This window comes from Ursus maritimus, unplaced genomic scaffold, assembly GCF_017311325.1.
Source record: "Ursus maritimus isolate PB19 unplaced genomic scaffold, ASM1731132v1 scaffold_19, whole genome shotgun sequence".
Lineage (NCBI taxonomy): Eukaryota > Metazoa > Chordata > Mammalia > Carnivora > Ursidae > Ursus > Ursus maritimus.
In genome coordinates this window covers 48,994,115-49,013,476 of record NW_024424341.1, presented here as the reverse complement: position 1 = coordinate 49,013,476, position 19,362 = coordinate 48,994,115, and the positions used below count along the sequence as shown (strand labels likewise).

The window sequence follows — 19,362 nt, the reverse complement described above, 5'->3', positions numbered from 1 at the left end:
ATGGCTCGGGTGTCTGCCCAGCCATGCCCTGGGGTGAGGTGGAGGCAGAGGGGTCATTGACAGGCACGGTGGGAGGGCTGGGGGAGACGGGCTAGACGCCTAGCAGGAAAGAGCGGAAGCCTGGGAGGTCAAGGGCGAGCTGCCTGGTGGGGCTCCCGGGACCGCGGAAGGGCAGCGGGACCGAGGGCTGGAGCCTCACCTGCCAGGAGAGAAAGCAGAGAACAGACGAATCCCAGCCTCATGACCTCGGGGTGCCTGGGTCTTGAGCACGCGTTCAGGCTGCCCTGTGCTTCTTGAAGGTAAGCCATGCCATCTCCTTCCTCCTCTCTGGGGCCGCCCCTGTGATTAATCTGGGTTGGGAAACGTCCCAGGGGGAGGGGGAAGCCCTGGGGCCTTGACTGGGGGCCTTGGAAATGGAGGCAATGCAGGGAGACCCCCCCTGAGCCGGATGAGCTGGGCCAGGGCTGGACTGAACGGGGGAGGAGCCCTGGGATGCGGAGTCCTCCTGGGATCTCCAGAGAGGGGAACCCTCATTCCCATGATCTTGGGATGCAGGACCTGGATACGGGATGTTCTGTGGTCTGGAGGAGGAAGAGGGAAAGACGATCCCTAAGGCTGGTCTGGAGGAGGAAGAGGGAAAGACGATCCCTAAGGCTGGGTCCTAGGTTTATCTTGAATGAAGCTGTGGTGAGCTAGGACCTGTGTCTGGGGCAGGCTGGAGGGATAGGCAGCAGGACCCCTCCCCCCAAAAAAGCAGGTGAGGATTGGGAGAAAGAACAGAGACTCAATAGGAAGAAGGCAGGCCAGATGGGGCAAGGCAGGGAAAGAGAGAGAAAATTTAAAAAAGGAGAGAGGAACAGCGGTACAGAAGGATCCAGGGTGAGGGAAGGAGAGAGAGGGAGAGACAGAGACTGAGCAAGGCAGAGACCACAAGAGCCACACACGTGTGTACCCCCTACAGAGCCCTCCCTGCCCCGGGCACGTGGGTCCCTTCCTCCAAGGACAAAAGCCTCTCCTAGAAGGTTGAGGAAATATGGTTCCAACTGAATTGACTCACTCTTGTCATAAACTACTCTACCCCCTTCTTCATATCCCTACCACCCAAGACCCACATGCCCAGCCTGCCTGGAATAAAGCACTTTCCTTTTCTCTTAATACCACCAGATCTGGGCCAAGTCCTGAGAACATTGCCCTGTTTTTTCATCTCCTCCCCACCATTGTCCTTCCCATCAGGCCATCCTACCTGCCTCTCTCCTCATCCCTCCTCCTCATCAGATGGGCAGCCCCTGCAGGGCCAAGCCCAGCTCTGATTCATCTCTGTGTCCCCAGAATCACCCATTCGGGGCTGAGCTCTCAGGAGGCCTCAGGAGATGTTAATTAAATGAGTGAATGTCTTTCTCCATATTCTTTTCCTGGTAAACTCCTACTCATCCTTCAAGATTCAACCTAAATGCCCCCTCCTCCAGGAAGTCTTCCCTGATTTCTCAAGGAAGAATGCATCTTTTCCTCCCCTGGACACTCAGAGACTCCTCCACTTTCTGTTGCTATAAGCCTGATTATCACTCTGAGTCTGGGCTCCCCTTGAGTGTGTCACTTGGTGTAGTGGCTTAGAGCATGGACTCTGGAAATGGACCACCTGGGTGCAACTCTCAATGCGGGCAATTATTAGGTGTGTGACCTTGGGCAAGTCACTGGACCCCTCTCAGTTGGCCCATCTATTAAGAAGTAATAATAATCCAGGTTGGGGGGCGATTGAGTGAATCCATAGGAAACACAACAGTGCCCGGCACACGGGAGGCATTCGACAAAGGCAGAAAGTCTGTCCGTCTCCTACAGAACCCTGCACCGCCCCCATTATAATACACCTCGCTCTTGGTTGTAGGGTGTCTTTCTCTCTCTCCAGACAGGGATGGAAGACCAGAGACACTATGGGTTATGTGCCATACTAACTGCTTCTGATAACATCTCCATAGCTACCTTTTTAAAAAATTTTATTTACTTTTTTTTTTTTTTTAAAGTAGGCTCCACGACCAGCATGGAGCCCAACGCAGGGCTCAAACTCAGGACTCTGAGATCAAGACCTGAGCGGAGACCAGGACTCAGATGCCCAACTGACTGAGTCACCCAGGCGCCCCTTGATAGCTACCTTTATTGACCGTACTCTGTGCCTGGCAGGTAAGCATTTCATATTATATTGTATCATCTCATTTAATTCTCACAAGAGTCTATCCGATCTCTGTTCCACAGAGGGGAAAACTGAGGTCGAGAAAGCATTCAGTAATTTTCTCAAGGTCACAAAGTAAGTGACAGAAATCCATTTCCTTCTCTACCTGGTACACTCCTACTTATCCTTTTAAACCCCAAGCAAATGTCCCCTGATCTGAGAAGACTTCCCTGACTCCTTCGGAAAGAGTCCATGGACTGTGGGCACCCTGTGCCTCCATCTGGTGCAGCACTGATCAATTTCTGTTAATCCAATGATGTATTGAGCAGCTTCTGCGTGCCAGGCACTGTACCAGGTACTTAAGAAAACTCACAGTGAATAAATCAGAGTCCCTGCTTTCACGGACTGAATCGGGAGAGAGAGGGGACAGACCGTTATGCAGTAGACAAGTAAATGAGGTCATTTCAGCTCTAACAAGTGCTGCAAAAGATATAAACCGAGCAATGGATCATTGTCTTGATGAGGGCAGGGGACCCCTTTCGCTGAGGCAATCCTGGAGGGCCTCTCTGAGGAGGTGACTTTTGAATAGAAACCTGAATGACAAGAATGGAAGTCTTGCCTGTCTCCCTGACCTGACTAGCAGCTCCTTGAGGGTAGAGCTTGGGCTGATTCATCTCCAGGACCTAGAGTAGGACACAGCTCAGTAAACACTTGTACCGTGATGACTAAAGGAACCGGCGTTGTGCCTTAAAAAATGAATCGAGTTCCCACCTCCTTCTCTTCTGAGTCTTGCATGACAAACTCAGCTGATATGCCTGAGTGGCGTTTCCTGGGTGTGCTAATGGGGACAGAGGAAGGGAGCCGGAGACTGTGTGCCACAAGGGCAAGGACCTTGTGGTTGTGTGCCCAGCATTCGGCCTGCCATATAACAGGTGCTCGGTAAATTGGCGTTTGAAAGCGCAACAAGGGCAACCGGTGCTGGATGGGACATTTCTGTTGTGTATGTTCAGCTGAGGTTACGTCTCCCCAGTCCGGGCTAAATGGAGGTGCCCAGACATCCGTTAGCCCTGCCTGGGTGCCGTGTAGAGCACCCCCCAGCGTAGGAATATTTACATGGAGACACTTCCAGGGAGAGGAAGAGAACCTTTCTCCTTCTGAATTTTCAGGGTGAAATTTCCAAGCCAATTTGGGCTAGGGTGGGGATGGCGGTGGGCTGGGGCTTATGGGTGTTGGATCAGAGGAGAACGGGGATACAGTGGAGCGGGACTGCAGCTTGCGGTTGGTGAGGGGCTAGATCTCAGAGGACTTCTTTACACGAACTTAGCACCTAAGGCGGGGAGGGTTCCTCTGGTCTTAGAGGCTGAGATGAATCCGGGGTGAGGTCCCTTGGGTTCCAGTGGCCCCAGGAGGGCAGAGAAGGGACCAGATGACTCAGAGGTGGCCCAGCTCCTGCTGGGACAGGAGGAACTGGTGTTGGGTGGACCCAGACATGGGGAACAGTGGGAGGGAGGAAGGAAGTGGTTAAGGGGAGCTTCACGGAACTTGAGAGGAAGGTGGGGAATGTGATTCTCCCATCAGCCCTGAGGGATGGCGATGCTGAGGATGGGGCGAGGGGGCTTGGGACTGGGGGCTACCCCTGTGCTTTTCTCTCCAGGACATGGAGTCATTCTCACCAGGACCCGTTCACAGATCATGACAACAGGTAGCATTTATCAGGGCTCACTACCCCCTGCGTTAATGCTTTACTGATAATTACCATAGCAACCTATGCACACGGGTGATGTGATGTCTCTTCACAATGCATCTGTGAGGTAGGCACTTCATTGTCCTGGTTTTCCACAGGAGGGGATAGAGGCCCAGAGAGGATACTTAGCTTGCACGAGTTCACACAGCAGGGAGAAGCAGAGGGAGGCAGGGTGAGCGTGTGACAGCTTCTCTCAGACACTGCGTGACCACCAGCTTCCTCACTTCTCTTGAATTAAATTTTGCCACCATTTTTGGGCCTTTGGCTTCAAAGTGCGCAGACAGTGGCAGTGGGTGGGGGGAGGTGGAGGAAGAGGAGAGATGTTAGCAGGTGTGGATGGGCGACGGCGGTTCGAACGGGGCAGGGGGAGAGTCCAGCCCCTGCAAATGCGGAGGAAGGAGCAAGGGCCGGCTGGTGGAGTGGCAGGGCCTCTGGGTCAGTTGGAGCGCATGGTTTTCTCGATCCAGGAGCTGTATTTGCAGATCTGAGTGTAGACAGCTGGATGCTGAGCGGAGCCGCAGGGGTAAACGCCCCATGAAAGGATGCCCTGCAGGGTCTCATCACAGACCAGAGGGCCACCAGAGTCACTCTGGGGGTGGGAGGAGGAGAGATCAAATAAATACATGGACCCAAGGGCTGCCCCTTGGGGGTCTGGGAGAGTGATGGGGAAGGGAGGGGTTTGGGCAGGGCTGGAGTTACGTTTGGGTAAAGATGAGCTTGGGGTGGGGCTGGAATTAAGCATGAGCTTGGGTTGGGATGGGGCTGGACTGGGGGTTGTGGACAGCAGGTGGAGGGATAAGAATGGAAACATGATGGTGCTGGGATTGTAGCTTGTGGCAGGCAAGGGGATGAAGGCGGGTGGAGAGGTAGGGATGGGGTCGGGGTTTAGGAATGGCCTGAAGATGGGAATGCAGTTGAGGATGGGGTGGGAAGTGGGTGGGAACGAATAAGGGGGAGCCGAGGAGATAGTCAGACACGGGGATGACACTGGGCTGGGGTTGGGGACGGGCCCGGGGCCTTCTGATTTCTCATACCTTCCCTAAGCTAGCTCCCATGAGTCAGAGACCCAAACCGGTCAGTCCCTACCTGGCAGGGGTCCTGACCCTGGTCCAGTCCCGCACACATCATGTTGTTGGTGATGACACCAGGGTAGAAGACCTCGCACTCTTTAGGGCTCAGGACAGTGACCTTGGAGCAACTCAGGCCCTTGTTGTACTTCACTGATGGGAGAAAACAGAAGGTAAACCCGGGGCCAGCCCCTAATCCTCCAGGACCCAGGAGTCTATGCCCTCAACCCCTTCCTCCCTCAGACCCAAAGTCCTGGACCTCAAGGTATTTCCCAGGGACCCCCAGCTCTTGCCTCTTCGGGTAGCCGTGGTGCCCCAGCCAGCAACCTGACACTCGTCTCCAGGCTGGGCACAGCGGTAGGGCAGACGCAGGGTCTGGATGCGAGGCCCCAGCACAGCGGGCCTGGCCAGCTTCAGCAGCATGAGGTCATGCTCATCTGTCCGCCTTGGCAGGATGGGGCCCGAGCCCTGGTGGTACTTGGGGTGGATAACGTGGCGAGTGGTCCGCCGGAGCTGCTCGCCCTGGAGCAGGAGCAGGTGGTCGTCCCCGATGCGAGCCCACAGAGGACTAGGGAGGGAAGAGATATATGGGGGCAAAGGCTTCTTAGGGACTGGGACCAGACTCTGAGTCCCTGGGAAGGAGGATACTGGTAGCGGGTAGGAGCCTGGACTCCTGGGTCTGAGGGAGGAGGGGTCTGAGGGTGAGGACTTCTGGTCTGAGGGAGGAGGTGGCAGGCGAAGAAGGGAGCTGGGGACCTACGTTTTTGGGACACAGGTAAGAACGATCGGGTGTTTGGGTGCCTGAGTTCTGCAAGAATTGAGGGCTGGGGGTCCACCTGGGTAAGCCCTCTTCCTTCCTCCCTCAGTGGAGACTCATGAGGTGAACAATTTCCTTAGTTCTAAATTCCTGACCACACCAGACCCTGACTTCCCAGTTGCATACAACTATCTACCCCTCAATGGAACCCAAGGAGTATCAACAAGACGGGGTGGTGGACGGGCCCAGAAACGCTTAGAAGGACCACACCGCCCCCTGGCGGCCACAGCACAACCCCCCCTCCTCCTACAGGAAGCCCTCCAGAACTGACTCCCACATGGACTCAAGTGCGGCAGCCCTTCCCGCCCCCACCCCGGGGCCTGCCTCCACAGCCCCTCCGTGGCTGCCCCGAGGAGCTACCCCTACTTGCTGTTCCCGCAGTGCGCAGCTGTGAGCACCCAGCTCTTGTCCACCAGGACGCCCGCGCAGTGGAACGAGAGGCCATTGAAGAGAGAGACCTGCCAGGGCTGCGAACCGCGTGCGCATGGAGCGCCCGAGGCCACGAGGTCCAAGCCCGTGTCGTTTCTGGGGAGCAGCACCGCCTCCGCGGCTGGAAAAAGAAAAGGGGTGGAGATCAGAGCAGGCAAGACAAGGGCTGAGTTTAGGGCCGGAGCTGGGGGGCCCACAGCCAGAACCAGGGAAGCTGGAGGGGGTGGAAATTGGGTGTCCTGCAGGAACCGAATGAAAGTGGGAGGAGAGGGACGGCGGGAAAGGAGGAGGAAGGAATCGAGCGGACTGGAGTGAGGAGAGCGAACTGGGTGCGTCTGGAGGGACAGGGACAGAGCGCCGCGCTCGGAGCAGAGCGGGAATGGAAGGCGACGGGGCCACCAGGGGGCGAGGATAGAACGCGGCGGAGCTTGAGGAGAAGGGGCGGGGACAGCGCAGCGGGTGGAGAGGGGCGAGGGCCGAAGCACCGAGGCAAGACTGGGGAGAAATGGGCGGAGCAAGAAGGGGCGGGGACAGCATGAGACCGAGAGAGGGGCCGGGGTGAGTAAGGGGCTGGGAAAGGAACCCCGGAGAAAGGCGTAGGGATGCAGGCGGAATGCGGGGGGCGGGACCCCCTGGAGCGGAGCTCGGAGAGGGGCGGGGCTGACTTAGGGGCGAGCCTGCTCCGGATCGGCGGGTGGGTGCTGGGGTCCCCAGAGGAGGAGTGGTGCGCGGGCTTGGTGATGAAAGCACACCCTACCAGGAACCTCCCGCCAAGCCCTGTCCCCCGCCTCACCCCAGAGTTGCGTCACGAGCAGCGGCAGCAGCAGCCTCGCCAGGGCCCGGGTGCCAGAGGCGGTACACAGGTGGAGGTGCGGGGGTCCCATGGCCAGGACCGAGGCTGGGGGGCGAGGACGAGTTAAAACAGATGCCCTGTCAGAGACACCCGCACACCCACCCCACCTCGCCGGTCCGCCCGGCCTGGGCCAACCCAGCCCGCGGAGACCCGCTTAACCTTCGGCCCACAACCTCGGGGGCGGACGGACGGATGGGAGATTCGGGCCGGAACACGCGATATGGGCACAATGACCCTAATGACGCCCCTCGTGGCGTCCTCCTGACCTACCAATGCCCGAAGGGGGAGCGAGGTCCCAGCCCGAGCTTTCCTGGACTGCCCGTCAAGCAGCGTTTGGGGTTCGCCCTCCTGCACAGGTGGGCGGGGGTCCGAAGCTCAGAGGCGCGCGCCATCGATAGGGAAACTGAGGCTCAAACAGGGCTGCCCGAGACCCGAAGGTACCCACCCATGCTCTCGCGACCCGCCCCTACTAGGGGGAGGTGCATCCCTCCTCACCTGGGAGTCGCTGCTGGGAAGGAGGGAGGAGACCCAGAAGTGCGTCTACCCCGCCGAGTGGGCCGCTGGAATCCTCAGCCCTGGGACCCCTGGCTTGGCCTTCCCTTTTAACCTCGAAGAGCCCGGAAATTTCCCCACCCTCCCCCCCGGGGACTCACTCCCTCCCTTTCCCTCTCCCTAATTATGCTGTGGGTGGGACTGGCACCCAACCTGGGCCCCAGATTCCTGCCCTGGGAGCGGCCCCGGGAATACAGGCTTCTTCTAGAGCCCCAAACACCCTTTTTGGAGCTGGACTCCATGGGGATTCCCCAGGTCTCCTGTTTCAAAAAGTCTTCTCAGGTGGGGGGAGAGAGGATGCCATGTTCCCAGGTAGCCTCAGGGGCTCAGAGATAATGTTGGAGAGAGGCGATGATGACCAAGAGTGAGGAAAATAAACAGGGAAATGCATACTTAGGGACTGAGAAAAGCCAGAATGCTGGCCAGGAGAGAGGGAGGCAGAGAGATAAGACAGATGGAAGGAAAGAGTCAAAGTGGCACAGAGGCACCCAGACAAGGAAAAGAAGAAATCACAGCGATAGAAAGGGGGCAGAGAGAGAACGAGACAGAGCACCAGAGACAGCGCGAAGCTCTGTGCTGAGCCCATTCCCATAGCCCGAGCCGTGGGCTCACTGTGTGTCCCAGTGACGAGCACCCCTCTTCCTCCTGCTGGAGGGGGGGGGGCGCTGCACATCACACCCAAGTGTGCTCACATCGCGTCCTCCCTGCCATCAGTGTGCCTTCAGGTGACACACGGGCCCATGAATCATGGGAGGCCAAGGCCACAGAGGAGGGTCAGTATCACCTGGACCAACTCCCTCCTTTCAGGTGAGGAACCGAGGCTCAGAGAAGGCAGTGACTCACAGAAGGTCACACAGCAAGTCTACCCAACAAACGGGAGGCCCCAGTTCCAGCTCTGGGCTCTGACTCCTCCTGCCAGCAACCTCCCCTGAAAGGCGAGCAGGACGTCGAAAAAGATCCTGAGTTCTGGACCAGCTGTGGGGCATCCTCTCCAGTGGGAACTGAGTTAACTCCTGAGGCTGTTGGGCTCTGCACTACCCGGTGGAACTCTCTACAACGGTGGAAGTGCCCTGTATGAGCCACTCAGGACAGCAGCCAGATGCGGCTACAGAGCATGCGCTGGGTGGGGAGCATGACCAAAGAATTCCTTTTCTGATTTTTGGTCATTTTCATTTAAACGGCCCCATGTGGTTAGTGGCTATGGCACCGGCCAGCACAGGTCCTGGAGGAACTACCGCGCCTGGAAGTTGGAAAGGAAAACAGTGAGAGCTCCTTGTCTTAGGTCTTAATTATGTGCAACGTGGCTTATTTTACAGATAAGAAAACCGAGCCTCAATGATGGCAGTTTCGCTTGGTAATTAAGAAATCACCTTGCTTAAAAAAAAAAAAAAAGAAAGAAAGAAAGAAAAGGAAGGAAGGGAAAAGGAAAGACAAGACTTTGCTTTAGATTCCTTGCTCGTCTCCTTACTGGCTGTGGGACTCTGAGCACGTGACTTGTTTCTCTGTGCCCAGTTTCCTCATCTGCAAAATGGGCATAATAATGGCACTTAATCTTTGTGAAGATTCAGTTGGTTGATATGTTTAAAAGCCCTTGGATCGGGGTCCGGCATATAGTAAGCAATCCAAAGATTCATTCATTCATTCATTCATTCAGTATTTATTGAAACCTTGGTGAGAGCCAGAAACTGTCTTTGGGGCTTGGGGATACAACAGAGAACCAAACAACTATTCTGTCTCCCAGAATCACAAATTAGTACAAGTCAAGATTTGAACCCGGGCCTCACTGATTCCAAACCCCAAGTTGATTATTAAGCTACAACATCTCTCATCGTCAAGGAGGCTGAAAATACATAAAGGTGTCCTCGCTCAGGCTTGACGATTAACAGAAATGAGCAAGAGCCACGTCTCCAAGTAGGGATCGGGGTGTTGGGCTGGTCCTGGCTAGTTGTTCTCCATAGTCTTCTGGATCCAGTCTACATATTTGCAGACTTTTGTATAGACACCAGGCTTTTTGGTGACAGCACACGGATCCTGGCCCCAGGAGATAATGCCTTGAAGAGACCCGTCACAGACCAGAGGGCCCCCAGAGTCACCCTGGGTATGGAGAGAGAGATAACCAGTCAGAAAGGAGGAGTGGCCATGGGAGGGGGGCAGAGTTGGGCACTGTGTTAGGGAGGAGGTGGTGCTGAGATGTTGTAGGGATGGTGTTAGGAGTGGGGTAGAGATTAAGGATGGGGTTGGCGAGATGATTGGGGACGAGGCTGGAGCTATCAGGGGACGATTGGGGCTGGAAATAGGGGTGGAGCCGGGGTCCCGTGGAAGTTAGGAATGGGAACTAGGGGTGGATATGGAGTTGGGGTCGCAGGGGGAGACGGAGTCAGGGTTGGGAATGAGATTGCAGGTGTAGACGAAGAGACATAGAGGTAGGAGACGGGAATGGGGATGTGGTTGGAAACCCAGGCCCTGCCCCCTGACCTGGCAGGAGTCCTTGCCCTCTTCCCGAACACTGGCACACACCATGGTGTCTGTGATGTTGCCTGGGTAGGCCGTCTCACACTCCTCGTGCTTGATGATGGTGATGTTGGCGCATCGCAAGGTATGGGGCAGGTGCACTGTGGAAACGGCATGAAGGGGTGTGGAAAACGAGGGCCCCAGGTCCCCTTCCCCACACTGCTGTGCCCGCTCTGCACCCACACCACAGCCAGTCCCTGTTCTTCTTGCTTGCAGCCAACTCATCTCTGTGCTTGTAGCAACAGCACTGGTAATGCGAGCGAGTAAATGTATTATGGCATTCGTTCTGTCCGCACTATCTCTAATCCAGCCCTGGTAGGTGTGCGTGATTATCCTCATTTTATAGAGAAGAAAACCAAGGTTCAGAGAGGTAAAGCCACGTGCTGAGGTCCTACAGCGAGGATCTGGACTCACACATCATGTCTGTCTGACCCCAAGGCCCAGACTTTAGTCTCCACCCTCCCCTGCTCTTACATTTCCCCTCTTCTTTTTTTGACTTATCCCACTACTGACACCCCCAGGGAGCCCCCTCTCGTACTCTCGTACTCTGGGACCCTCCCTTCTGAAGGTTCCTCTGGTTCCCTCTGTTCTTCCACAATCGGGATCACCCGCCCCCCCTCCGTGTCCCCCTCTGGAGCCCCTACACTGGGGGCTGGACGTGGTGCCCCAGCCGGAGATGAGGCAGCGGGTGCCAGGAGTGACACAGCGTGATGACAGGGTGAGCGGTCGCACAGCCCTGGTGATGAAGGCTGCTGTCTCCATCTTGACCAGCATGATGTCGTTGCGATGGTCTTTGTTGGGGAGGCTGTTGTTGAAGTCTGGGTGGGGGAAGGACTCCATGGCCATTCGGGTCTGCTCACAGCCATCCCGCCGCTGGAGATTGTGCTCCCCCAAGTGAACTATGTATCGGCTGAGGTGGGAGAGATGGCGGTCAGAGATGGAAGGTCGGGGAGAGGCAGGAGAGGGCAGGTCGGGAGAGACGTGGAGGAGGGAGAAGGGATAAGAGCACCTGAGAGAACAAAGGAACATAGCCCCACTTCTGACCTCATCCGCACTTCCCACCCAAGCCTCCTTCCCAACCCTATCCCCATTCCAGCACCCAACGCCCTTCCCAGCCCCATCCCAGGTCCGACGCCTTCCATCTTTCCCTCCGATCTCAGTGTCCATTGTCCACGCTACCCTACCCATGCCCATCTTGGACCCCATCGTATCCTCCCCCGCCCCCAAGCCCCTCTCCATCCATCTCTCCGTCTCCAGCCCCCTGCCGGCCCACCCCAGCCCCCGCACCCACGGCTTGCGGCAGTGAGCGGCTGTCAGGAGCCATTTGGGAGCGATGAGGGTTGCCCCACAGAGCAGCCTTGTCTTCTGGAACAGAGCCACCTGCCAGGGCTGGGAATGAGGAGAGCACTCGTACCCCTTGATGATCCTGGTCTCTCCCCCTACATGCCCTGGAGGGGAGTGAGGGCAAAAGAGGGGGCTCAGGCGTGAGACAAGTCCCAGAAGTGGGGGTGGGGAGAACAGAGAAGGGGTGGGTGGTCTGGGTGCCAGCCTGGCACCCCGCGAGGATGCACTGTCTGGGTGAGCCAGGTATTAAATGATTGAAATCCTTCCATACGGGGTGGTCAGTAGCTACTGTTCTACTCTGAGTGTCTCCGGCCCCACTGCAGCTGCCCTGCCCCTCCCCCCGGGACGCTCCTTGACCTCTCCCCATTCCTGCATCTAAAGGTGTTATTCTTGGCCCAGCAAGGGGCATTCGGGACCTTATTATGGCTCCTATATCCATTTAGATGCCCTATGGGTTATTCTGTGTTTTCAGCATTGGCTCAGTCAATATCCAGACATAGAGGGTTGAGGGATCCTTGCGATTGGAGTGGGAGGCCCCTGCCCTCCCCCATCCCCCACCATACCTGTCAACAGAGCAAGCATGATTAATTGAAGAATCATCATGGCCTGGAGAGGGGAAGGGCAGGCCCCAGGTTCTTCTGGGAACAAGAAGGGACAAGGGGCCCAATCACTTCATGGGGAGACTTGGGAGGGACTCTTTCATGCCCTCTCCTCCCTCCCCTGCCTGCTCTGGCTCCCCCCAGGGAGAAACAACAGGATTGGAGGACCCCCCGAGTTCTCACAACGTCCCAGCCTCCAAACCTTTAAAATAAATCTTTGGAGTCAAGGTGGCCTTGGAGGAGCCTAATCTCAACTAGAAACTTCTCAGAGCCATAGCCAAGGAAGATGTGGCAGATGCTGGGAGGGGCTTTGGCGGGGGCAAGGGATTGGCTGGCCCTGTGTTAAGTCAGCCATGGTACCTGTGAGATGCATCTGGGAGAATGTTTTCCTTCTTGCCCACCTGAGAGGTGGCCAGGCCCCACCAGTGCCATTCTGCATCCACCCCAGGGTGATATGGGCCCTTTGAGGGCTGCCCGGGGTGCAGTAGGGGGCCCAGCCTGAGACAGGGTTCAGGCCCCGTCCTTCTGAAACACTGCCCCTTCGAAGGACAGACAGGTGGAACTAGGTGGGGCAGGTCAGGGCAAGGGCCAGTGCCCTCAGCTGCCCTGGCCTGCAGGGGGGTGGGGTGGAGGGCTGGATTCGGCTATCAAAGTGGGACCTGAAGTTGGGGGCAGGGCAGCAGCTGGAGAGACAGAGAGGCAGAGAGCACCGGCCCAAACCCAGAAGGACAGAGCAGAGGGAGAAATGGTGTGGAGGCAGAAGCAGCCTGGCTTGCTCCAGGAGCGCAGGAACCGGTGAGAGGGTCTTCCCTTCCCTCCCTGACTCACGGGCTCTGGGACTGGGGCTCTGGGTGCCAGGTGGTGGCGGTGGCCGTGGCGGTGGCCGTGGCGGCTGCGGTGGTTTGGGTCAGAGGCAGATTGGGTCAGAGCATCGGGGCGGAAGGCAGGTGCGGGGTGGCCCGATGACTGGGCCTCCTAGCCCTGCCTTACTGCCCTGGGGGTGGGGTGTGTGTGCCTGCCTGCCCGCCCCTGTCACCTCTCCAAGCCCCTCTTCTAGCAGTTTCTCCCCTCTCTCACATCCTTCCGGGTCTGTCTGTCTCTCTTCATCTCTGCCGGTTGCTGCCTTCTTGTAACTCTGTGGCCATATTTCTCTTTGCCTCTCTGTGCCTGTGCCTTTCTGTCTTTTTGTCTCTCTATCTCTGTGTCTCTCTCAGTCTCTCTCTGCAGGACTCCTTTAATTCTTTATCTTTCTTTGTGTCTCTCTCTGTCTCTGCCTCCCTCCACCTCGTTCTCCCAGGCTCTGTGTCTCTCCTCCTGTCCCTTCCCTTCCGTCCCCACAGCCCAAGCCCAGGTGGGCCCCTGGCTTCCTCTGGGCCCTCCCTTCTCCACTCCAAGGAGGGGGGGAACTGGGGCGTCACAGAGGTGGGGCTGCTGCCAGCCGAAGGGGCAGGACAGAAGGGTGGGGGAGGCAGGTTGGGGCCTGTGGGAGTCAAGGCCCAGGAAAGGGAGTCAGCCCTCTGCAAGGCCCCAGCCCCTAGGGCTCCTCTGGGGTTTCACTTCTGGCCCCCCCTCCCTCCGCTCCCCTCTCCTGCTTCTGCCTCCCGGGAACCCTGGGGCCCCCATATCCAGCTGTAGCACTTACTCGCTGCGAGACTTAGGTCCGATGACTTCCGAATCTGAGCACCTCAATTTCCTGTCTGCCGATCCCTCTATCTCCGGGCCTGCTTGTTATCAGTGAGATCTCCTGCCTCTCTGTCTTGCCCTCCTTTCTCCCCTAACCAGAAGTGGGGCAAGACGACTGGGTATGGGTTCCTAAGGCAGCCAGCCCTGGCCTCAAACCCCGGCTCTGCCTCTTCCTACCACAGTGACGTGAGCCAAGGAACTCCACCCCGGTGAGGCTCAGTTTCTTCATCTGCAAGATGGGGGGACAGCCCTGCCTTGGGGTGGTTGGGAGGAAGACTCCAGGAGAGCCGAGCACAGCAGGCACCCAGCTAGTATTCCCACGCTGTCACCATCACCCCTCACTCTCCCACTCCAAATTCCCCTTCCATTCACTGGGGAGAAGCTCCCTTTGCACCTTTTGGCCAGCAGTGAAGACAGAACCCAGGGGGTGGGCAGGACTATTTTAAGACCTAGGCTGGGTCCTCTAGCTTCCTAAGGCTACACCCCGTGCTCCATCATCACAGACATATTAAAACGAACCCACATCCCACATTAAATGTAAAGTGTGCCTAACAGCTCCAGCAAAGCCAGGCTGGAATGGGCTAGGTGGAAGAATGTTATATTTTATAGACATTTAATTAAATGGTCGTGAAATTTGATTTTGCAATTTTCATTTGGTATTTTGGGGCCACTAATTTTCCCCCCTCAGGTCCTTCATGGGCACTGTTCCGAAAGTGCTGGATGGAGAAAAAAAATGGCCCTCATTTTTATTGTTATAAGTAACGTTTTCTCCTCCGTTCCTGCGTGACCCCTAAGGGAAAACTCTCGGCTCTGTGGTCTCTACTCCTACATGTGTGGGTAGGGGAATGGAGGGGCCTCCCTCCTGTGTCAGCCAGCACCGGGATATCAAATAGACAGACATAGCTCCAGTTACATTTATTCCAGGAAGACACACCTTCCTTCCTCCCCCAACCATGGGACTTAGAAGGGCTGGCTGGAGTTGGAGTTCTGCGAAGAAGATCCCCAGCCCAAGAAGAGGGGGAGCCAGGGGTGATAACGGAGGAGGCGTTGGTGCTCCGAGGGTCAGTCAGTGTAGCCCCCAAGCTGAGGGGTGGACCTGGGGGGAGCAGGTTAGTTCTTCCTCATGACCATCCGGATCCAGTCCACGTATTTGCAAATATTGGTGTAGACCCCTGGGATGCCTTTTTGCCCACAAGGCTCCACGGTCCCCCAGGACACCAGACCCTGAAGGACTCCTCCGCATACCAGGGGGCCCCCAGAGTCACCCTGGAATACAGAAGGAGAAGCAGCACCAAATGAGTAAGGGAGAAATCCTGTTCCCATTGACCTTTCCCCGACTCCCAAACCCATTCCCAGGTCTTGAAGACAGAGGCTCCAAGCCTGGTTATCAGAGAAGAGCATTGCTGCGTTCCCTGAATTCCCTCCACGGCAGGGACTGACCAACAGGGAAGAACACACTGTCCCTAAGGCTCCAATCCCAGGGCAGGCAGGACTTCATAAAAGGTGGGGGAGGGTATTCTCTCTAGGACAATAGCTAGAGCTCTGACCAGTGAGTGAAGAGAGTATCTTCAAGGGCCAATCCCAGCAAAGGAGGTGGGGAACAATGGGAGTTCTATAGAGGACGATTGGCTGGGGTCCTGGCCAATGAGGGAAAGAGCACTGCCATCAGTGACCAGTCCCAGCAAAGGAAGGCGGGATCTATAAACGTTGTCTTAGGCACAAAGGCTGTAGCCTTAGCCAGTAGGGTGGGGCTGCCTCCAACCTGGAAGACCCAAAAAAACGAGGTAGCCGAATTCGAGGGCAGGAGAGGCCAGCAGCCTCTTTTCCTGCCTCCATCCTAGATTTTCTCACTCTCGCCTGGGGATGGTATGGGGAGAGACAACCGGTTACACATCTCAGTTCCAAATCCCTGCCAGCTCTTTGCCTTCCCCTATCTTCCTCTCTTACACTCCTTCTCCTGGGCCCCTCCCATCTTTCCTTCTCTGTTCCCTCCCCCTCTCTATTCTCCACCCACGCCCCCCTCTCTGTCTTCCATCACCTGGCTCTCCCTGCCTTATCCTGCGCCTCCCCTTCTTTCTGACCACATCTGTCTCTCCCCCATCCCCCCTGCTCTGTCCCCAACTTCCTACCCCGGGTGACCATGCATTGCCCTCAATCACTCACCTGGCAGGCATCCGCCCCTTCCTTGCCACTGGCACACACCATGTTGTCCGTGATTCTCCCGGGGAACACAGCCTGGCAGGTCGCACTGGAAACGATGGAGACGTTGAGGCATTGGAGCAGGTCCGGGAATGGGTCTGGAGGTGGAAGATAGAAGCCACAGGGTTTCCCAAAGCTCCCCACTTGGGGGCCACCTTCCTCTACTCAAGGAAGCCAAATCTAAGTCTGTACCCTGCCCTTTTCCTATGACCCTCCCCACTACAATCCACAAACTTCTGAATTTCAAATTTATGACTTTTTTCATAGTGACCTTTGCCCCAGTTCATTGGCCCAGTCCCCGGACCTTTAACGAATGACTCTGAGTGCCATTACTCAAGATACCCTCTGTCCCTCCAACCTCAGAAGCAATGAATCCAGACCCACTTTTCTCCTTAAATTCTGGATGCTGTGACCTTTGACCTTCAATCTTACTATACTTAGATCCCAACTTGACCTCAGGTTCCCTCTCTGTCTCCAGACCCCACATTCCTTGTCTTCTCTTAAATTTCCAAAGTCAGCAATAAACCATTGGTCCCAACTCCAAAGTGACTTATGATCCCTGTTTATTTGACCCCAGGCTTCATGACCCCTAACCTCTAGGGCGTCTAATCCCAGATCAGTGGTCCCCAATCGAATCCCAGTTTCCACCCTCAGATTATGGCCAGCTTGCACAACATCTGGATCCCACATCCTCAACTCTACAATGACCTCTAACACTAGAGTCCATGACCCATGACCCCAAGATCCTATTTATATATGCCTTTTACTCCAGTCTGATGACCCCTGCCATCACTCTGGCCTCTAACCACATCCCGATCCATGACTTCTGACTCTATACCTAACCCCTGCACCACTTTGACTCCCAAGACGCCTGGTCCACCATGATCTTCGACCCCAACCACAGTCCTCACGTTTGACCTTGATCCATCCTTCTGCTGAAATGGCATGCCTCCTGCTCTCTCACCCTACACTCCAGACTCTGCCCATCCTGACCCTGACCCTGATGTCCCCTTACTCCATGGTTGATTCGTGATGCCCCAGCCCGAGATCTGGCACTTGGTGCCGGCCGCCGCACAGGTGGTGGGCAGGGGCAGGGGCTGGACGCTGCGAGTCAAGGGGACGGGGGTGCCCAGTCGCAGGAGCCGGAGGTCATTGTCATGGTTGTGCCGGGCTCCCTGGTAGCCGGGGTGGGTCACGGAGAAGCCGCTGCGCCGGATCTGCTCCGTCCAGTCCAGCTTACTGAGGCTGTGCTCCCCCAGGCGCACCCAGTACCTGCTGGGGGTCAAGGCGGCTCAGCAGGGGTGGGTGGGGGGCCCTGGCTCCCAGGCCCTCCATCCTCTCTCTGCTGCTCTGCACCTCCGTCTGTCCTCAACTCCCTCGCAAGCTTGCTCTGTCTCTCCCCTCTGTCACCATTTTTCCATTTCCCGTTTGCCTACTTCTCCTCCCCAAGTCCCTGCTTCTCTGTCCCTTTCTGGTTCTCTTAGCTGAGGCAGAGACATCCAACTGTCATGCTCACTCCTCTGTTCCCAGCACCTAGAGGCTGCCTAGGCTGTCAGCACCCTCAGCTCAAGGAACGAGTGAGTAATGCGTGGATTCTCTCTGTTCTGTGCCCGAATCAATCCGCCTCTTCATGTCTGAAACTTCCCTTTTGAAAAAACCTCGGCGTTTCAGACCTAGAAAGCTCAATCCCCTCATTTTACAGATGGGACTGCTGGGGCCCAGAGAGGTTGCCCAGACTGGGTCAGAGAAAGGCTGGGATGGTGACAGAGGTCATATGGGAAGGAAGGGCAACACAAAGGAATGGGAACAAGTAGGTGGGCAAGTTCCAGGACCCTTCCTGCCCTCCAACCCTACCACCCCACCTAGCCCCACCCCAGGCCCATTGTTGAGGAAGTCCTACTCTTGGTCTAACCTCAGACCTTCTCGTTGCAGGACCATCTCCTTAATCCTTGATACTCCCCTCTCCTGAGCCCCTACACTGAGGGCTCCCTTTCCCACCACCTTTCCTTTGCCTACCCCTGGAAGGGACCACCCAGACAGGGGCTTACCTGCCACTGCAGTGAGCAGCTGTGAGGACCCACCTGCGGTCAATGAGGACCCCCCCACAGCGCAAGTTGGTACCCTCAAACAGCCCCACCTGCCAAGGCTGCGAGTGACGGGCACATTCCTTGCCTTTGACAATCTTCTCTGTGGCCGGTTGACTGAGCCCTGAGGACAGGGGTGTGGGCCCGAGACATGGGGTCAGAGATCTAGAGATTGGGAGTCAGAGATAGGAAGAGAGATGCAGAGATGAAGACACAGAGAGGCAAGAGAAGGGCAGAGGCCCTGAGAGAGAGTTGGGAACAGGCAGACACAGACCAAGTGACAAATATGAAAAGACCCGGCAAAGCCCAGAGACACAAAGAGAAAGAGAAAGAGAAAAAAAGAGATACTTAAAGATAAGACGGAGACAGAGACAGAGATCCAGAGAGAGAGAGGGGAAGGACAGAGGCATAGTGACAGGAAGACACAGAGGACAGATGGACTGAAAAATACAGGGGGACAGAGGTGCCAGGGCCCCGAGAGCTGGAGGTGAGCAGAGGCACAGAGGCAGCCCCCTGCCCTCCTCAGTGCCAAGCTGGGGACCAGACCTGGAAGGGGAGATGAGGCCCCAGTCCCCCTGGGGAACTCACCAGTAACAGAGAGGAGGAACAGGATGCTGGAACCCAGGGTGGCCCGCCTCCAGGTCCTGGGAAATGTGGGGGAATCTCAGAGATGGCCCTTTCCCTGTCAGCCCACCCTTGCTTTGCTCACCCTCCCACCAGCGACTCCCAAGAGGACAGGATGCTGGCCCATCCCCCTCTGTCTTGGGTGTCACCCCATTGGTGACCACCTGCCCCCTCCTCACCTTATCCCTCTGCCTGCTGGGTCCTCCATGTGGCTGTCACAGTTTCGGCCTCTCTGTCTCTGCTATCTGTCTGTCCACTACCTGCCTGTCCTGTCAGTCATCCACCTGCCACCCTGCCAGTCAACTCTCCCACTGTCCACCTGGCTTCTCAACCACCTGTCATGCTGCCCCACCGGTCCCCCTCCTTCTGTCTGTCTGACCCAGACCGGCAGCTGACACAGCTTTTAACTCTCTTTGTCCCAGCCCATGCAATTTCCGGGTAGAGGGAAGGGGACCAGGAAGACATGGGGTGGGGCACCCTTTAATCCTGTAGAAACTCTCCTCAGCTAATGGCACCTAATTGAGCTTTACAACTAAATGGGGGGGAGAGGTTGGGGGAAGGGCCCAGGACGGTTGTGGGGGAAAGAGCCGACCTCGCTCCTTCTCCATTTCTCTCCAAGCCAGCGCCCGAGACCCATGACTCAAGGTGATCTGGGAGCTGAGTTCTAATCCCGATTCCTGGTGAGGAAGGCT

The 19,362-nt window shown here is 56.6% G+C and overlaps 4 protein-coding genes across 5 annotated transcripts in view; all 4 read right to left on the bottom strand.

Moving 5' to 3' along the window:
- KLK9 (kallikrein related peptidase 9) overlaps nt 1–756 on the bottom strand; it is a 6,054-nt gene extending 5,298 nt beyond the window's left edge. Inside the window, exons 1-2 of the mRNA XM_040634408.1 lie at nt 200–756; nt 6–28 (exon numbers count right to left, since the gene is read on the bottom strand). Coding sequence (XP_040490342.1) covers nt 6–28; nt 200–308 — 132 coding nt within the window. The 5' untranslated portion in view covers nt 309–756. The remainder of the gene's footprint in view (nt 1–5; nt 29–199) is intronic.
- Nucleotides 757–3,460: 2,704 nt separating this feature from the next.
- On the bottom strand, nt 3,461–7,138 carry KLK10 (kallikrein related peptidase 10). The gene is made up of 5 exons (XM_040633000.1): nt 7,015–7,138; nt 6,159–6,342; nt 5,269–5,543; nt 4,995–5,128; nt 3,461–4,497 (listed from the first exon to the last, which is right to left on the bottom strand). Exons 1-5 carry the CDS (start codon nt 7,103–7,105, stop codon nt 4,345–4,347), a joined length of 837 nt encoding a protein of 278 aa, XP_040488934.1. The 5' UTR covers nt 7,106–7,138; the 3' UTR covers nt 3,461–4,344.
- A 1,201-nt stretch (nt 7,139–8,339) lies between these two features.
- On the bottom strand, nt 8,340–14,384 carry KLK11 (kallikrein related peptidase 11). 2 transcript variants are annotated; one of them, XM_040632986.1, is made up of 6 exons: nt 13,723–14,384; nt 12,045–12,119; nt 11,429–11,585; nt 10,782–11,047; nt 10,102–10,238; nt 8,340–9,720 (listed from the first exon to the last, which is right to left on the bottom strand). In XM_040632986.1, exons 2-6 carry the CDS (start codon nt 12,082–12,084, stop codon nt 9,568–9,570), a joined length of 753 nt encoding a protein of 250 aa, XP_040488920.1. In that variant the 5' UTR covers nt 12,085–12,119; nt 13,723–14,384; the 3' UTR covers nt 8,340–9,567. The 2 variants fall into 2 exon arrangements, with proteins under 2 accessions (XP_040488920.1, XP_040488921.1); XM_040632987.1 differs by lacking the exon at nt 13,723–14,384 and adding an exon at nt 12,909–12,952.
- Nucleotides 14,385–14,692: 308 nt separating this feature from the next.
- On the bottom strand, nt 14,693–19,040 carry KLK12 (kallikrein related peptidase 12). The gene is made up of 6 exons (XM_040632981.1): nt 18,850–19,040; nt 18,635–18,690; nt 18,011–18,170; nt 16,978–17,237; nt 15,927–16,060; nt 14,693–15,029 (listed from the first exon to the last, which is right to left on the bottom strand). The coding sequence occupies exons 1-6, from the start codon at nt 18,876–18,878 to the stop codon at nt 14,874–14,876; spliced, it is 795 nt and encodes a 264-aa protein (XP_040488915.1). The 5' UTR covers nt 18,879–19,040; the 3' UTR covers nt 14,693–14,873.
- Nucleotides 19,041–19,362: the final 322 nt, after the last annotated feature.

What these genes read in the sequence shown, in the direction of transcription:
- KLK10 (XM_040633000.1), bottom strand. Translation starts at nt 7,105, where the DNA reads ATGGGACCCCCGCACCTCCACCTGTGTACCGCCTCTGGCACCCGGGCC. An exon ending in GCTCGTGACGCAACTCTGGG is followed by an intron (nt 6,343 to 7,014) that starts GTGAGGCGGGGG and finishes TTCTTTTTCCAG; the next exon opens with CCGCGGAGGCGGTGCTGCTC. An exon ending in CACCACGGCTACCCGAAGAG is followed by an intron (nt 5,129 to 5,268) that starts GCAAGAGCTGGG and finishes TTCTCCCATCAG; the next exon opens with TGAAGTACAACAAGGGCCTG.
- KLK11 (XM_040632986.1), bottom strand. Translation starts at nt 12,084, where the DNA reads ATGATGATTCTTCAATTAATCATGCTTGCTCTGTTGACAG. An exon ending in GCCGCTCACTGCCGCAAGCC is followed by an intron (nt 11,048 to 11,428) that starts GTGGGTGCGGGG and finishes CTCCCACCTCAG; the next exon opens with CCGATACATAGTTCACTTGG. An exon ending in CACCACGTCCAGCCCCCAGT is followed by an intron (nt 10,239 to 10,781) that starts GTAGGGGCTCCA and finishes CCGTTTCCACAG; the next exon opens with TGCACCTGCCCCATACCTTG.
- KLK12 (XM_040632981.1), bottom strand. Translation starts at nt 18,878, where the DNA reads ATGGAGGACCCAGCAGGCAGAGGGATAAG. An exon ending in CCAGCAGGCAGAGGGATAAG is followed by an intron (nt 18,691 to 18,849) that starts GTGAGGAGGGGG and finishes CACATTTCCCAG; the next exon opens with GACCTGGAGGCGGGCCACCC. An exon ending in AAGGGGCGGATGCCTGCCAG is followed by an intron (nt 15,030 to 15,926) that starts GTGAGTGATTGA and finishes TCTGTATTCCAG; the next exon opens with GGTGACTCTGGGGGCCCCCT.